Source organism: Candoia aspera, chromosome 6, assembly GCF_035149785.1.
Source record: "Candoia aspera isolate rCanAsp1 chromosome 6, rCanAsp1.hap2, whole genome shotgun sequence".
Lineage (NCBI taxonomy): Eukaryota > Metazoa > Chordata > Lepidosauria > Squamata > Boidae > Candoia > Candoia aspera.
Genome location: NC_086158.1, coordinates 62,213,552 through 62,231,895, shown reverse-complemented (window position 1 = coordinate 62,231,895; position 18,344 = coordinate 62,213,552). Strand labels below are relative to the sequence as shown.

Here is an 18,344-nt window from a genome sequence, read left to right as displayed (position 1 = left end):
ATTATTTCATAAAACTTCAGTTGGCCTAAGAAAGCATTACTTTCAATGGATTTCAAGTATTTCTACATTCCATGTGTTTGTTCTGTTGTACTTTTCTTTGAATGTTGTATAGCACTGCAGTGTCAGCGTTGCAGATCCCGAAATTGTGTGAGGATTTTTAAAGCCTTTATTATTTAGTTAGTTTCCTGTAGCTTATATCCCCTGCACTCATATCTCACTCCAATCTTTGAAAGCCATGGCAAACACCAAGCCAGGTATCTGAACTGTACATGTAGTACAGATTTTATACCTAATTTCCAAGGGCATACAGTTATGCAAAGAAATTTCTGCTAGCTTCTCACATCAGCCAAGCCATAACGTGGTTTGTAATCCCAATTCTTGACTAATTGTGCAAACCCAGACAATTCTGGCTTGTTAAACAAATCATGGCTTAGTGCCTAATGTGAACCCATCTTCTTATATTCCGTCTCACATACACACGTACATGCACGAACACAAACACGGAGCAGGACAGACCGCATTAAGTTACAGTTTTATTACAAGGAAGCCCCAGCTTCATAATCACTGCCTGCAGGCATGGGATGCTGTGACACTGGACTGTCTGAAAGGATTATCAGCATTTTAAAATTTTTGGCCATGCTGGGCAGGTTAATTTTCCTCTCGAATCCAGAAAGCGGCATGAAATTATAAAAAGAAAAAAAAAACAGGAAGCATTTGTTCTGCACACGGAACCTTAAAATAACCACGAGCTTCCTTATTGGCTCCTACTGCCGAAGAGTGGCTGGGTGCAAAGACACAGCGAGCACCTTAGAGCAGAAAACAAAAGCCGGTCTTCCTGTTTCCTCTTTGAACAGATACAGGAAGCACATCCCTCTGAGCGCCGCAGCGCCCAACACAGGCGGGCGGCCCTACTGACCGGGGAACCGCGGCGCTATCACGTGGCTGATCAGATAACATCCTAGACGGACGACAGGAAAATAGAAAGTCTTCTAATCTATGGTTGAACTTGTGGAAGGGCGGAACGTCCCAAAAAACACATCCGACGAATATCGCATCCCCTCGACACTAAGTTCCGCCTTAAAATTACTCCGCCCAGGGTTTCATTTCGGGCGGGCAGTCGCATTATAAGGGTCGGGTCTATTATTTGCGATGGCGAGCAGCGGCAGCAGCGGCTTGACGGCGATGCTTCAGGGCCAACACACTCCTGCCGGCTGGGATGTCTCTGCCGGCAGCCCCCGCGTGTCGGTCGCCTGTTCCTGGGAGTGTCGGAGCGACCTGGCGAGGGTTCTCCTCGTCGTCCCGGCGGGGGGACTCGAGGCGGGGGAGCTTTCTGAGCCATCCTCGAGCGGGTGAGGGAGGGGAAGGGGGTCGACCGAAGGCTAGGTGGCGGGCCGAGGAGTAGGCCGGAGCTGCAAAGGCCGCCTCGGCAGGATGGTTGAGTTCTTTCCAGGCTCACCCTTCTGGGTTTAGGAGCCCGTAGTTGTTTAGTTCGGGGGTGGGCTGTGGCCTGAAACTTGCAAACCACGGTTTATGTGTGAATCCAGTCGGTTGGGGTTTGCTGACTGAACCATGCTCCAGACAAACTTAAAACCACTGAAATAGCGGGACTGGATTCATTCGTGGCACTAAACGTAGGGGTTTGTCTTAGCAGGTGGGGAAGGGAGGGGGAGAAGCAATTTGTGGTGTCCTGAGCAAATTTTTGTGTTCTCTGGCGCCCCCTCCAACATCTTGCAGCAGAACTGCTGGAAATTAGCCATATGTTTTCTTGCTGTTTTGCGTACTTACCCAAAATCAAGCTATTCTATTTTGGAATAAGCCTCATTATGTGCAATGTTGGGGGAAAAAAGTAAGAAATAATTAGCAAAATAAACGAAAGGCAGAAGATGAAAGAAAATCTAACTCAATGTTTACATTCACTACGTCACTCCGTATCTGTCTAATCCATCCTTGCTTCTATCACCCCCGTTCTTGCCATTGCTTTTAGTTTTTTAAACTTCTCTACCTCCCTCTTTTCAAGTTCTCATCACCTGCATCCAGTCACAACTTTCTTGGGCTTACCTTTCTGCTGGACCTGTTCTATCTTCCTTTTTAGATTTGTTTCATGCTTGGCCCTCATTCAACCTCTCTTTACAGGTAGTCCTTGTTTAATGACCACTTGTTCAGCAACCATTCAAAGTTATGATGGCACTGAATAAGGAGACTTTCAACTGGTCCTCATAGTTGTGGCTATTGGAGCATCCCTGCAGTCACGTGATTGCGATTCAGGCGCTTAGCAACTGGCTTGCAATTACGATAGTCACAGCTTCCCATGGTCATGTGGTCACCATTTGCAGCCTTCACTACTGGCTTCTGACAAGCAGTGTCAGTAGGGAAGCTGGTAGGAGGTTGCAAATGGCGATCATGTGACGTTGCACCTAATGACCATGTGGGATTCGCTTAACAACGGCAACCAGAACTGCTGCAACTGCCGTTGTAAGTCAGCATGGTTACATGATGTCACGCTTTACAACTGTTGCTTAGCGATGGAGTTGTCAGTCCTAATTACCATTTGTTAAGCGAGGACTACCTGTATAATCAAACCATCTCAACATACCTCTTTAATACTTGTCTCTCACTTTTGTATTCAGTCCATATTCATCATTAGTCCTTCATTCTTGGCTGTATAAGAACTCCAGTGCAGATCCTAAAATAAACTAGACAGATTTAAACATAAGCACACACACACAAAATAAAATCACAATATACCCTTATTTTGGAAAAGAGAAAATTCCGACCCCAACTACTTACCATACGTACAACATATCCACAGTGGTGTTTGGAGGAGATGGCTCCTTTAAGGCCTATGTAAGATTTTAGCCATGGGATAAATATTTTCAGATTTTTGTCATGTATTGTACATTTGAAATGTTTATTTCCCAGAAATATTGGTGTTCAAATGCATAACTTAAGATAACCTTTTCCCCTTATTCAGTCACAATGTTGTCGTTCTTGAAGGACAAATAAATGATGACAGTGTAGTTCCCTGTTTACTCTACTTGCACTGTGATCCATGTGGATCTGAAGAAATTGTCAGTCTTAGTATTGTAAGTGAAGCAAGGAACATGGAAGTCTACTTAGGAGATGAATACTATGCAACTGGAAGGGGAGAGAAAGTCTTTACTGTCAAACATGGCAGGTCAGTTGTTTTGTCTTTTTTCACATTGATTTAGTCTATAATGTAATGAGGTTATATTTAGTCTTGCAGATAAGACTTCCAGAAGTTATTTGCTCATAAATATGTTTATCAGCCTGCCAAAATAAAGTTGCTTGAGACTTGCTTTTCTCATTCTATAGTCATATTGGCATATAGACTGTGTTTTGCTAGTGCAATTAAACTGAAAGCAACATTTTGATAAGTGGTTGTAACATCCTTGAAAGGTTCTTTATCCTATAGAAAAAGTTCCAAGGATGTACAGTATCTTGTTGGGATAGAAGGAATATCATAGGTAAGAAATTAATAATTGGACATGTTGGATAGAGATCCTAAGAGTAACAAGCTTCATCTCATGAAATAAAGTATTTATATGTGGTCAAATTATATGTGGTGTGGATAACACTTGTAACCAGGTTGCTTTCCAGAAGTTTATTTAAAAATAACACTGGACCAGAGCCTTTATCATATGTGGATGACCAAGTTTACATTTATATTGTTGAAGTATTTTTTGATATATGTTTCCAAAATACCTAAAATGAACTAGAGTTGAATTTCAGAGTTCCGGCCAAGCATTAAGCTTTTTGCTCACTGGGATTTTCCCATTGATTTCACTGTAGCTCTTAATAGCTACTTCTCCTCCCCTGTGATTTTGGAAAAAAACCTCTCCAGCAGAATTCAGTGTGTTGTGTGGCAGCGGTACCCTGTGTTTACACTGAAGTGCTTGCCATGTGCATAGAGTTTCTGGATAATGCACAGGGTCTGTAATGTTTTCTGCTATGTTTAAGTCACTGCTGGCGTTGTACAGGTTACTAAGAAAACATAAGAGCTGTTGAAATTTTCTAATATTTATAAATACAGCAATTTTTTTTGTTGGACATTAGAAAAATGTAAGTAGCATCTTGAAAAAAAATCATATTGTTTTTCTTCTTTATGAAAAACTATTTCATTAATGCAGTATTATACATAAAACTTTACAATTCCTTTATTTTATTTTTCTAGCAAAAGTGACCAGGTTTCATTATACAAAAAGTATCTTAAATTGGAGTGCTCCACAGTTTCTTGTAAGATTAAGGTAGGAACTTACAAAAAAAAACCCCACCATAAATTCTAGGCTCATTTTTTTACAGTAGTGCCAGCAGTTGCACAAAGCATTCAAAAGAGGTCCTTTGCAAAGCATGTCAGCGAGCAAAGCACTCCTCCTTAAAGTGCTAAAACAGCTGTTCTTTGAAAGGCTTGTGCGGCTTCTTTGAAAGCTGTCCCAGCTGTCTGTACGCGTGTGTATCTATGCACGGGCAGTACTTCTGAGGCTACAAATAAAGCAGCTGGACATGCATACCTGCAAACAACTGGAAACAACCTTTGAAGCAGTTGTACAGGCCATCCAGTGTTATAGCAGCTTTGAGAACTGACAAACTTCATTGACACACCTTATAAAAGGTCTCTTTCGAATGCCTTGTACAGCCCAAATGGTGATAAATCAAATACAATTATTGTGTTTCCTCTTGCATTCTGGAAGATGTAAAAAGAAGACCAGTATAATTTCCTTGGATCTGTGAGATTTTTCCTCCAACCATGTTTGCTTGTAAGAAGTTTTTAATTTTATCTCTCTCTCCTTTGTGAGAAAGGGATTTTAGAGGTAGGACAAAAAGCAATATAGCACAAGCAAGCTATGATATGGAGAGAAATTGATAATCTTTAGAAGCACCAAGTGTTTGTTCTGAAAAAAATATTCCTTCCCAATTGCAAACATGCAATAAGCGTTATCTTCTCAATCCCATCTTTTCCTTTTCGTACCTCAGAACTTTTCTTAATTCTTTAACCATCTCTGGCCTGTGAGACCCAGTAAACCTAGCCGATATAAAACCGATTCAGAGAGAAGTAGAAGGGAGGTATGTTCAGCACCATTCCCTTTTTTCAGTAAATAAAAGGTTAGAAACCCTTGTTTGCTGACATAATGGGCAGTTTTGTCCACTGACAAAGGTTCTGTATGAAATATGCCTGCAAAGCACACTAGTGCAGAATTAACCATTGAAACTATGACTTTAATACCATCTCAGACTAAAGTTCAATGTAGTTGAAGTTTGGCTTCAACCTATGTCTTATTATTAACCTGTTTATATGTTTAGTTGTATCAGACCTATTATCAACACCTGCTAAAAGTTTACTATGAGGGTTGAGAGGAGAAAATTAGAGATCATTTTTCTGGAAGGAATGTCTTAAATTAATTGAATTATTTCCTCAGTTCACCAGAGTGTGTATCTTCTCTTTTCACTAGCTATTGTCCATCAGTGAAAAACAAAGAGTACTCATCAATAAAATCATAGTACAAGTCCAGTCGGCTTGTGCAAAAACTGTGCCAAGTGTTGCTACATTAGGATCGGGAATAGACCTAGACCAAGTACAAACTATAATGGAATCAATGGGATCCAAATTGTCACCTGGGGCACAACAACTCCTGGATATGGTTCGTTTTCAACAGAAGGTAGGTTACCATTTGAAAAACACTATTTGTGAAATGTCCTTTTTAGGGTGCAAGAAGAAGAAGAGATAATGTGGGATTTCTATATGCTCAGCTTGCACAGGAGTACTTGTGCACTGTTAATAACTGAAATAAAGGCAGGTTTTGCCATCTTTCAAATGTCTCTTATCCAATTTAGTTGTATAGTTAGAATTTCTATTTATACATAGCCTTCCTTTCCAGACTAATTTGTGGTCTTTTTAGCATAGTGAAAATAGATAGATAGATAGATAGATAGATAGATAGATAGATAGATAGATAGATAGATAGATAACACAAAGTTACATAATTGGTCTGGACGGGTAGGTTATATATAAATTGGAGTTATGTGGCAACACCAGAACCATCCAATCTAGACTCCAAAATTAGGTAAGCTCAGCTTTGCTTAGTACTTGGGAGACTACCAGGGACTCCTGAGTTGTAGGGCAGACTGGGATGGGTGGGTGATGAACTCGGAAGAAGGGAATGGCAAAAAATTTCCATACCATTACCAAGAAAATTGCACTGGGGTCCCCTAATGGTGTCCTATTATGAATCAAACATGACTTGTGGGTGTCTTTACCTCTGACTATGAGGTATGTAGTTCATTAGTTCTGTCACACAGTTCTAAGGTCTGGATCAAGTAGATGATGAAGAAAATAGTAGTGAAAATGCAATTATATTCTTCCCTACCATTGTTGTCTTCCTTTTCTTTTGTCCTGATCAATCCTTGTTTAGCACAGTTTGCATTTAAGATAACAATAAAAAGAGCCTCCCTTCATACTTTCTCCTTCAGAGCTCCAAATTAATTAAGTTCTTCTGTTAAGGAATACAGTAAAATAAAGCCAAGCTCAATAAAGTATACTCAAGCAGCCAGGGTTAGCAGGAGCCAGTGGGTTGAATATGGTGGGATTTCAGAAAATTGCTAGAAAAACAGCATATTCAGCAAATGGTTTTCCAAGAAGGGGAATATTTAACAGTTCAATATGAGCATGTAATATACCAAGAAATACTACTGAGTGTTGGAGATTTGTACATTTATTTTCTTAGGTTACATATCTAAATTAATGCGACCATACATTTTATTTCCATCAGAATGGAATTTCTTTTGGAGGCAAGTTACAAACCATCTTGGGAAGAAATGGATTTGTGTTTGGAAAAAGTCATACCATTGATGGGTTGAAGAAGGCAGCTGACTTTGGAAGATTAGACCACTTGTCCAATGGACCTTCTCTTTTAAAAGCTAATTTGGCAGCTAAAACAGCCATAGAGGATTTAAATACACACTCCAAGATGAGCAAACAGGTTCTTACTACAGGTAACATTTTTGAGTTTCCTGGACTTCAGGCTCCACAGCCTTGTGCTGTATGTTCTGAAAGTAACTGTAAAGGGATTCTCTCCCCATTTTTGCAAGAGCAAGGAAATGAAAATTCAAATATGCCCAATTCCACATTGCTGCTTCCACTTCTTCAAACGTTATGTGGTCAAGTAGATCGTCTATGTGTAGATGAAAAGAATAAATGCTGCGAAAAGACTTCTGCTTCTGAGGAGGATGGAATTCAAACCGTTGGGTGAGTTCATATTGAAAAACATTATGCACTTTTAAAATTGGGCTCTGAGTGCCTTTCTTGGAAAAAATATGGCAGGCCTCACCAGGCAGTTGAACTAGGTAACTCTTAAACAGCACTTCTGCCCATAGCGTGACCACTGAATTTAGCTGGATTTTTGAATGCACTGAAGTTGAGGGCACTCAAATTGCTGACTAGAATTTCTGAAGGGTTTACTTTCCATAAATGTATGGCTCTCTGATAGCAGGAACTGTACAAAAGGTTAATTGGTTAAATTTAAAATATAATTAACTATGCACTTATTTCCTGATTATCTACCAGTTCCCTATATCTTCTGTTTAGATCAGTTTTAAGATGCTGGCATGAAATCATGGAAAAGATATTTATTCGTTTATTCAGTTCATATGGTTGCCCACTCACCAAGTGACTCTGGGTAGCTAACAGTGTGAAGAATAACCAAAAAATATATCAGTAATAAAAATCCAACAAACCAGAAGAAACACATATAACACCTATAGCACTGGGGACAATGATTCACAAAATTTGTATTGACACATACAGTGTCCTGGCCCAGTGCCTAAAGTACTGATTTGTAATGTAATGATTACTTATCTGTACTCAAATACTGAAGCTCATATGCCTCAGTATCCATTAAGGTGCTATAATCATATTTTGCTTAATGCCTTCCCAGGGGTATTTGATTGACTTAATTTAATAAATCATCTGCTCATTTGATTTAAATGGGAAGTGTCAGATCATATTTTTTACTGTTTAACAATGAATATTTAGGAATTCCCAATTATTAATACTAATTATGCAGAATATTAAGTAATGTTAGATTTGGAGGAGTAACAGTTCTGAGATACTGATTCTTCAGTATCAGACATTCTGTTGGGGCATTTGTAAAATTCATGCTGCTTAAGGTGCATAATTCATATTTCTGGATGGCGTGGGTCAATTTTTGGTTGTTTCCATTTCTTGCAGTTTAGAACAGCAGCGTATTTGTCTGTATTTGGAAAAGTTCATGTCCAAAAAGATGGAGCTGACAGAAAAGAGATTAATGGACTATATTGATCTACGTATGCAAAAACTTCAGGAACATGTTGATAATAAACTTGCTGCAATAGTAGATTTGGTAAATAATTTGCATATTGTTTCTCAAGAACATGGTCCTTTGAAAGAAGAAAAAACAAATGGGAAGAGGTAGGAAATCTTTGACAAATCAAAGACCTCAGTATGCTTTGTAAGGACAGGTCTGTATTGTGCAAACTTTTTGCTTATAAGCTTGTAAACATTAACACCTCAGACTGTACTTTTTCTGTAATTTTGCAAGTATTATACCCTTATGTTAATTGTTATATATCTGTAATGTGCAAAATAAGTATTTTTTACCTTTCAGAGAATTTTCTACATCTGCTTCTGATCTATTTATTGATAAATATTTAAAAATTAGCATGATAAGTGCCCTATTAAATTATCTTGAACCACTCTAAATAAAATACTTTGCAGCTTTATCACTATTTAACTAGTTTCTTATATTTGAATGTAGGGTAATATAGCATAAAATAATTAACTTATATCCATTAATTTTGGGTTCTTAATTAATGCTCAGCCTTGGAGAAAAGCAAATGAATTAAGGGAAAGGAGTCAGTGTATTTCAGTGATACATACATGCTGTATCTTGGTTTGTTGGCCATACAGAACTTCTAAATGTTTCAACATGTATTTGCTCTAATCTTACTCTGCATCTATTCATCTCTATCTGACATCTGTTCATGGATTAATATTATGCATATGATACATTTTTGAAATAGAGAAATAGAATCCAGTGATTTCTGACATCAAAAAAACGTAATTTTTCCACAATGATTTATTCATTCATACTTCTCTTTCAGTAGTTTTCTTGAGTGTTTGTGCATTAATATATAAATGAACAAGGTGAAGGTTTTTGCCTAAAAATAAGTTTCACATAAAGGAGTTCATGAAAGGGAAATGTTTCTGGCCATTTTCTTCCCTACAGCCACCTGTGTCTCCTGAAAAATTCTCCAGAAGAAAAGGTGAGGGCAGAGGAGAAGAATCATATTCCTCAACTTCAGTTTCTTTATTTTGGTATCTGATGTGTGTATGTGTGTGTGTTTTGTATTTGGCTGTTTCCCTTCCAGATATGTTTGATTCCTCTTTAATGCTGTAGTTGATTTATTTTAACTGAAACGATTCTTTAAGGAAAAAATCATGGAAAAACAACAGAATATTCCATTCATATCTGTGTAGATGTGAAGCAGCCAGATGAAGATCCTTGTTAGTTATTCAGTTTCTGGTATCTGTATCCTGTTTCTCGAGTGATGAGGCGCTTTGCTGCTAGACCAACCAGGAGGACCGCGTTTGTAGCCAACACAACAAATGCAAGGATGTATAGGATTTGGGGCTGTGCATTTAGGCTTTCTTCTGGATAAATTTCACTAGACGTGGCTGAATATAAAAAGCAGAAGACAAACGGAGGGTAAAAAGGTCTTCACAAGTTCCAAAATCATTCAACAACACTTTTAGAATAAAGTCTGGAAAATTATTGGCTATAAATTTCTTTTTTGTTACCCTTACCAGTATTTTATGATTGATTGGGTGGACATGGAGGTACTGGCAGTTCTATTTGCCTGCAGTTCAGTGGTAGCATGCTCTGATTGCTATTTATAATACTGGAGGCGTTCTTAAATAATTTGGAATAAAACCAGTTAAATCTACATATGTAACCTCTCCAAGACAGAGCCTTGCGTGGCACAGAGTGGAAGGCGGCAGTATTGCAACCAAAAACTCTCCCCACAGCCCGAGTTCGATCCCAGCGGAAGCTGGATTCTCTGTCGGGTAGCCGGCTCAGGTCGACTCAGCCTTCCATCCTTCCGAGGTCAGTAAAATGAATACCCAACTTGTTGGGGAAGGTGATGACTGGGGAAGGCAATGGCAAACCACCCCGATATAGTCTGCCAAGAAAATGTGAAAGCAGCATCCCCCTGAAGGGTCAGACATGACTTGGTGCTTGCACAGGGGACCTTTCACCTTTCAAGCTCTCGAAAGAAAACATTCTCACCTGAGCGATCCATAGAACTTTCATCTCTTTTCAGTCTGAGAGGTCCAATCACAGCATCTCCTTTCCATTTGTAGGAAGAAATCTCTCTCTTATGCCGAGAAATACAACCTTTGGTGCAGCGAGAATTAAGATTCTTGCTGTCGCAGATTAAAACTTCACAGTGAAGATAAACAGATGAGTAATATTCTAGGAATCTGAAGGATCTGAACTTGAACCTCCCATAATGCTTAAGGATGGGATAAGCCAAATAGGTATCATCTTTAGTGCAGCTGTAATAGAAAATCCAGATTATTTTATAATGATCAACAGTACCTTGGATCTATGTTTATATTTTATGCTTACCAGAAATTAAATTGCTGTGTAAAAGTTCAAGAACGGATGCTTTAAAGGCAAAAAAGCTTAAGTTTCAACTGTAGATCTACTTCTTTCCTTTCCTTTTCTCACATGGACTCTTTTAATCAAGAATTAGCTCCACTTCCATTCTTTCCTGAAGGTTACCCATGTTAGTCGTTTGTAGCATATACAATAAAGGCATGTGACATTCATTACAGTTTATATGTTTGTAGGTTGTAATCCATTTCATCAGATGCCTGGAGTCTTGTAAGCAGAATATTAAATATGTGCAAAGGTGGGGGACAGAATGAACTTGAGTGGCTATAAACAAAAGTAGTACTTAGGTGTGGTTTGGATATCCTTACTCCAAATAATTAGTTAATATATGTAATGTATTGGTCCTATTTTTCCTCTATGATGGAAATTACATCAGTTCCATATATTGTAATACAACTCAGTTTATAGTAAATTCTAATTGTGATGAACAGTCAATGTACTTACCCATTTTTGACTAAATCATATTTTGGTGATGTAGGATTAAGATCTGGAGATGCTGTGCAAGTATCCACAAACACTACCAGATTTGGATCGCTGGAATGGAGGCTGATTTGTGCATAGAGCATTTGGTTCAAGTCAACGTAGTATGGAGATTCAAGTATTGGTCTGAAGAAGGAATCCGTTTCATAGAAGGACATGCTGAGATTGTATCTACCTACAGCGCTTGTGTTCTCTAAATGTTCGTGTTCTGTTACATAAACAACTTCCACAGTTGAATTGTTTTCCATTACACATTTCACAACAATTTCAACTTTCTTTTGGCGGGTGACCACATCACCTATTGGGTAGGCGGTTATAACATTGCTATAAGAGATGCTTTGACCTTCAGTCTGAGAAAGAAAAAGTATTTTTTTAAAATGTTACACACTTTTGAGGAGACAGGAAAAAAAAATTGAGCTACAAATACTGTATCTCATGAGTCTAAAGTTTCATAATCTCTAACTCTAAGATTACAGTTAAGTGTTTTGTTTAAATGTAAAAATACTGTAAGTAGCAACAGTCATTATATGTGATAATACATCAAAGAACATGGAAGAGTAGCAGCCTTCTCCAATATCAGTTTCTTTGATATTACTACTTTCTCCATTTGAATACAAAAGTATCTTGAAAATCAGCATTTGAGTTCTGTAAAAAGCACAGGACACTTAATGAAGTAGGCTGTTGCCAGTAAATAACACTATCCAGGAAACTAGTGAACTGTGAGCAGCCCATTTTCCACTTTGATCTCTAGTTTCAGGATTGTAACTATTTAGTATTTAAGTCTCATGAATTTTAGTGGAACTTGGTCTAAATGTTTAGTATATTGTATCCTATTTGATTGGTGACCCTCATGCTTCCCAGCTATCTCCATACTCTTATGGGATATTTTTATTAATTTACGTATGGCTCTGATAGTGATCTTTTCTGCACCTGAGTGGACTAAAAAGTGGAGTACAGAGAAATACAACTTTACTGGACTCATTCAAGATTGCGTGTCATTGATGTGCTTAAATCTAGGGATGGTGGATGAAACTGGCATGAGACAAGCGAATTAGAAAAGGTTTTAAGGAGGGGCTGCAAAAATCCGACAGCCACTAGTTGGCAGAAACAAGTACTGAAAACTAACTGCTGCCAGCTAGTTGTTGCCTGGATTTTTGCAGCCCTGATTGGGTGACTCTACTGTAAGCAGACTGTAGCTTTGGAAAAAATAAATGAATTCATAGCAAGATTAATCTTACCTTTTTAACTGTTCCACAGCTGTTAATTGGAAAAGAAAATATCACTGGGTTGTAAGCAATAGGTCTGCAAGTTTGGTCATTCAGAAGTAAGGAACTTGCATTATAGTTGAGTGAAGCCAAGTATAACTTGCTGACAGTAATTGTCATCCTGTCTGAAGAACAACTGAGGGATGCTAACAGGAAAAGAAAAAGAAATGAATGAATAGCCTCAGGAATAATAAAATCTCTTTGTCCTAGAAAAAAGTATGTAACTCCTATTGCAGGTGAATTTAAAAGGTCATGATACAGATTATGAAATTATGTATTATGGGAAAAATGGATCAAATTTTTCTGTGTTGTAATACTAGAAAATCTGTGACAAGTAGTAACATCCACCAAGACTTTGATCTTGAAAAAGCTAACAGTGTTGAACAGGTTTGTTAGTACATGAATGGGAGACCCCAGGGAATCCTGGTTCTGTGGCTAGACAGTAAAGTAAAACAAACAAATAGAAATCTGACTTACTAGCCTTTTGGAAATGCATTGAGCTTGAAACACTTTCAAAATGGTGAAGAAAAATGTTACAATTATTTATTTGGGTATAAGTTAGATATTCATATATGGTACATTGATTCTGAAATATAAGAGTATATTCCATCTTTTATAACAGCTGGCCTGTAAAGTAGAGTAAAAATGAAAATAGGGTTCTCTCATTGTTCTCTGTATGAGGATATAATCCTGCAGGCAGAGGTCCCAATAAAGCTCAGTGCTTTCAACATCTGTTCCTTTTAGGATATCTCATAATAGCTGTATTTTGAACTAACTGCAGCTTCAAAGACCCACTCAAAACACATTACAGTACTGCTGGCTGATGTATTTTAATTGTAAGTTGGAATTTGCTGTTTGTGACCTTGGACATTTATTATTTGGATTGTCTGAATATTTGGTTTTAACTTTGCATACTGCCCAGAGTCACTGCTGTGAGATGGGCAGCTGTATACATTGTATAAATAAATGTCAGTCCTACATGTCATCAGGGCACATATAATTATAGTCAACTATAACTGTGCTGAGAGTTAGTTTGGTGTAGTGGTTAAGGCACCAGGGTAGAAACCAGGAGACTGGGAGTTCTAGTTCTGTGTTGGGCACGGCACCAACTGGGTGACTCTGGGCCAGTCACTCTCAGCCTTAGGAAAGAGAAGCTAATGGCAAACCACTTCCAAAAATCTTGCCAAGAAAACCGCGGGATTTGTCCAGGCAGTAACCAGGTCAACACTGACTTGAAGGCACAAAACAAAAATCCTGTACTACTGATTATAGAAGGAATAGGAATCCCTGGTGATGGATAGAATATCTGGGTGTGCTCATAGCTATGTCAAACCATAGTCATAAAGAATTTGAAATAAGGACAAAATCCTTGCCATGTTTCAAAAGCTAGAAAGAAGGTCATAAAGCAGATTTATACCCAATGTATCATTAGAAGAATTGATCTGTATTTGGTATTCTCTTTCCATATCAGTATGAATTAGTTATTACAACCTCATTGGACTTACTGTTAGCCTCTGTTATTGGTATACTTGTGTAGTGAGCCGAAAAGCCTCTGTAAGAATTAGCATAGTCCGTAGACATCACAATTGTCATAGCATTGGAAGAAGACTCAAATGTTGGAGCTACACGACCACATGCTTTTTTGATTAAAGGAAAGCTGGCTGTTGGACCATCATAAATGGCAAGAAAATCATATCTGCAATTCACATCCATTTCTAGACTTTGGGCACAGAGAAAAACAACAGTTTTATAATACTATTACAAAACTAATATTTCTCATATTCTTTTTTTGTCGTCTTCATCTTCACTTATCCTTAGGATAATTGGTTCAAGGTTTTCCCCAATCCTAGTTTTGCAGTCTTAACTTATACCCCATGCTAGTTCTATGCCAGCTAATACCTTCTTGGGTTTGTGGGACTACCATTAATAAGTGTTTAGATGCTAGCCGCAGGAGCTAAAGGCAGGTGTAAGGTATAGGTTGGATTTAGGCAAATGTTTCCTAAAGGTTTACAATTAATTTAAGAATCTCTGTGTTAAGTGATTAAATTACTTGACTAGAATAAGGGAGACAAAACTTGGTCTCCCCTATTCTAGTCAAGTAACTTAATTCCACACTCAACTGTAGAAGTTCACTGGGTGAATTTGGGTTATTCACTATCTCCCAGCCCAACTTTTCCTGGGCTGTTGTGACTAAAAAGAGGAAGTAGTATGTACTAGGGAAAACGTAATAAATACATTCAGAAAACAGAAATCTAGTTTCTAGCTCAATCTAATCTCTTCAGTTGGACAACCTTCAGAGCCAAACTAGATTTATTTGTATTAGGTTGAAATCTTCCTGAATACAAGTGACAGACTTCCTCCCAGCTTAGTATAGCTTCAAAGAAACAATGTTTTTCAGAATCCTAGTAAGGGAGGAAAGAGTTTTTCTCTATATTCCTGTTGTGATCTCATTAATCAGCCTTTTCTCACAGTTTTATCATACACATTTCTGGTAAATATAAAAACTAATTTCACATTCCAGTTTGTTTGGACATGAAGGAGACTGAGTGTTAGGTGCAGGGCCAGATTCAGCACAGGAGAGTATAAGTGCAGAATTAGTTCCCTTGAAACTAATATGAAATAGGCTTTTATTTTTCCTTCTGTTACCTAAATATCCTAGGCATGTCAGTACAGTGTTTGTAAGTCCCAGCTGATAGGATATGGGAAATAGTATGGTGACTGACAAGAAAGCCTCTGGATTACTGATCCTGGCTTGCATGGAAAAGTAATGGCATACCTGGGGTAAAACTGGGCTTTGATTGTATTTGTGGCACATTGGCCAAAATGTGCCCAAGCTGCCTGATACTGTCTTTATTAATAGTAGATAAAGCTACATATGGTGTGGGTGTGACTAGGCCGGTAACTTCTTTGCTTAACTAAAAACATTATGTGAAAGCCTAGATTGGTCAAATTGCAATGGAAGCTAATATCTGTGGGCCCATATGGTGATGACCATGTCATGTGGAAGACTGGAATTTTGACTGTAAGAGTAGTAAATGATAAATAATGTAAATTAACAAATGAAAAGAGAAGTAGGAAATGGTATGTGTCTATGAAGCTAAAAGAAAGAATGTAATAGATCTGAATGTAGTGGTCTGATGGAGTTGAGGAATGCATGAAAGGAAGTGAAGGTGTATGTTTAATCATTAATGAAAGGGTTGAACTCTATGACAGAAAATGGGAACTGGTGTCATCTGTGTTACTGTGGGTTCATATGAAAGAAGCCCTAGATTAGTGATAGTTACATGTTATACTCCAGAGGATGGTGATGATGATAATGGAAGAGCCAGGGATGAATTGTAGGGAAAATTGGATGAATATGATCTCGAAGAAGAAAATACTGTATTACATTGCATGAATGGGTGGAGAGAATGAGACGAGAGTACGGAAAAGGTAACTGGGCCATTCAGGGACCCAAGAATGAATGGCAATGGTGACTAATAACCATCTGTTTTGAAAAAGGTCTGTCTGTTTCAAATACTAATTTGAGGATAAGCATATTGCAATTCTTTTGCTAAAATCTTACTTTACCTCTATTCAGTGGTTTTTACTGAGATGTCATCATGTAATTCTGCATATTTTTAAATGCATGGTTAATCCTAAACTTATTTTAGCTGATTGGCTGGTAGCATTTCATACTCTGGCCAAAATCTGAAACACATATAGAAACAAAATGTACTTACAAGATTTCACTGAAAGTTAAATTTATCTTGGTATATGGTTCTGTTTGGATATGCCAGACACAATATGTAAAGGGTGGGTGCTTCTTGGGGTAGTTTGGGCTGCTGAATGTTCCATCTGGGCCAGGAAGGTAACCTCCGCAATTGGCTTTAAAAGGATTAAAAAAACTACATCAGTGTGCAGAAACCATAACATAACATAGTTTACTGTTTTTCCTGTTCCTGTCTTCTGCCAGTGTAAGGATTCAAGCTATTTAGAAACTATGCAACTGCCCTCATTATCCTTAGCGTTATCCTGAGGGTTCAGGTTTGGGTTTTTCTAAGGTTATAAACGCAACATGGGATTAATAGTGTTTCAGCTAAATTTGTATGCCGCTGACAGAGAAATTGGCTATAAACTGGTTGAACCCACTGTGAATTCATGCATATGCACAACAACTGCTTCGTATTCAGCTAGAGTGGAAATGTTTTTTTAATGTGGTGCTGAACATACACGGTATGTACACACTTCTTAGACAGGATTCTCTGTGCTCAAGCTATTTTTACTTTGTTTTTAATTCACTCTTCTGTTAAGAAGAATTCTTAGTGACTAAGAAAAGTTAAGTGCAATTTTTATAATTAGGTTTCAAACAATTCTACCAATCCATCCATCCATCCATCCAATATAGTCAACAGTAATTAGAAAACCAAAAAATGAAACCAGAGAAAGCCATGGGAAAAAGCCAGCTGTTCAGTAAATGCCTGAAACAGAGAACTGAGGATAAAGGATCTCACAACTTTGGAATGGTTATTGAGAAAGTTTACTTCTGTGTGGTGACTAATTAATTACTAGATACATTAGTAACATGGAGAAGGACAGCTCAGGAAAGTTCTTTTGGGATAAGAAGGCATACGCCTACAAATAAGGTGCTGTAGGTTGTTAGTACCCAATGTACAGTACATCCGTAAAAGAGTTTTCTGTGCACTTCAGCTGGTATCATAAAAGGTCAGTAAACTCTAGATCCACACAGTATATCTGAGGCTAAATATATACCCCACTTTGGCATTTCTATAGCAGCCTGAAGCCTCTAAGAAACTTCATGAGTGAACTGTTTTCGTCATATAATTTTAAATGAGATGCTTTGAGGAAGTTAGCTCACATCAGAGTTGAAAAGGTTGTGATCCTTCAGATGTTGCTGAGATACAGCTTCCAGGATCTCTCATCAGGGGTTATCTGGGTTGGGAATTCTGAGAGTTGTCACTTAGCAAGCTTTTAAAAGTCTCTTGTGCCTACCCCTTATCTTATATCAACCTAATTTGTAGACTTTATATGCAACTAAGTTTTTATATTTACCCTGGTCCACATTTTTTAAATGTGGACCAGAAACACAATTCTGCTGATGATTTGTGGCATGCAAATTTCAGATAGTTAGAACTTGTATGGGTATTCTTTGCCCCCTTAACATCTCAATTCATCCTTTATATTTGAAGTCTATATCACCTAACATGTATATGTTAAAGAGAAGTTGTCTTATTAGTCAGTTACAGTGTTGCATACATTACAAAAACAACAATAGCTAAAAAGATAGATTTTGGTTAGATGAGTCATTCTAGGAGTCTGCAGTCCCAGGAGATTCCAGATGGAAATTCCCCCTCCCCTGTCTTCTGTGGATGACTTACGTGATTCTGGTGAAATGAAGTAATAAAATGCATGGATGTTTCGTGTGAAAATGTTGGAGTCTGTTGATATGCGAAATGTTAAAGTCGAAGAGGATGAGTGAAATATTGGAATAGATTCTTGAGTATGGCATACTTTCCCCAAGATAGAAGAATTAGTTGAAGGACCATCATATATTTCAATATATTCTTTGTCACATGAGGATGATGGGTCAAATCTAAGAGAAAAAGACATGATAGGTTATTCTATGTGCTGGTATAGTAACAGATCTAACTTACACTGATCAAATAAGTCACATGTCATGTTCGTTACTAAGATCCTTTTTTGTGAACTTTGAGCCCTGAGGATTATGCTACTGAAATCCAGTGGTAAATAACAATGGTGCAATCTTTTGATTATTTCCAATGGGAAACCAAATAAAATATTTGCACAGCTTCCAAAGAGTAGTATCCCCCACTTCCAAACACCACAAAACACAGGATCTCAAAATCCT

General features: G+C 37.9%; 2 protein-coding genes across 2 annotated transcripts; one reads left to right on the top strand and one right to left on the bottom strand.

The window, feature by feature from the left end:
* The first annotated feature begins 1,082 nt into the window (after positions 1–1,082).
* LOC134500171 (ATPase PAAT-like) lies at positions 1,083–8,772 on the top strand. The gene is made up of 6 exons (XM_063307308.1): positions 1,083–1,349; positions 2,972–3,175; positions 4,193–4,265; positions 5,469–5,675; positions 6,786–7,261; positions 8,243–8,772. Exons 1-6 carry the CDS (start codon positions 1,150–1,152, stop codon positions 8,463–8,465), a joined length of 1,383 nt encoding a protein of 460 aa, XP_063163378.1. The 5' UTR covers positions 1,083–1,149; the 3' UTR covers positions 8,466–8,772.
* A 353-nt stretch (positions 8,773–9,125) lies between these two features.
* Positions 9,126–18,085, bottom strand: LOC134500481 (CUB and zona pellucida-like domain-containing protein 1). The gene is made up of 7 exons (XM_063307817.1): positions 17,854–18,085; positions 16,198–16,342; positions 13,981–14,195; positions 12,449–12,621; positions 11,175–11,560; positions 10,341–10,609; positions 9,126–9,727 (listed from the first exon to the last, which is right to left on the bottom strand). Exons 1-7 carry the CDS (start codon positions 18,083–18,085, stop codon positions 9,558–9,560), a joined length of 1,590 nt encoding a protein of 529 aa, XP_063163887.1. The 3' UTR covers positions 9,126–9,557.
* Between the last annotated feature and the right edge of the window lie 259 nt (positions 18,086–18,344).

Bases quoted from the DNA above. Each gene is read 5' to 3' on its own strand.
- LOC134500171 (XM_063307308.1), top strand. From the start codon at position 1,150: ATGGCGAGCAGCGGCAGCAGCGGCTTGACGGCGATGCTTCAGGGCCAA. The intron at 5,676-6,785 runs GTAGGTTACCAT...TATTTCCATCAG, and splicing joins TGGTTCGTTTTCAACAGAAG to AATGGAATTTCTTTTGGAGG. The intron at 7,262-8,242 runs GTGAGTTCATAT...CATTTCTTGCAG, and splicing joins GATGGAATTCAAACCGTTGG to TTTAGAACAGCAGCGTATTT.
- LOC134500481 (XM_063307817.1), bottom strand. From the start codon at position 18,085: ATGTCTTTTTCTCTTAGATTTGACCCATCATCCTCATGTGACAAAGAA. The intron at 14,196-16,197 runs GTAAGTACATTT...CTGTGCCCAAAG, and splicing joins TTAACTTTCAGTGAAATCTT to TCTAGAAATGGATGTGAATT. The intron at 11,561-12,448 runs GTAAGATTAATC...TTTCTTTCTCAG, and splicing joins GCTGTGGAACAGTTAAAAAG to ACTGAAGGTCAAAGCATCTC.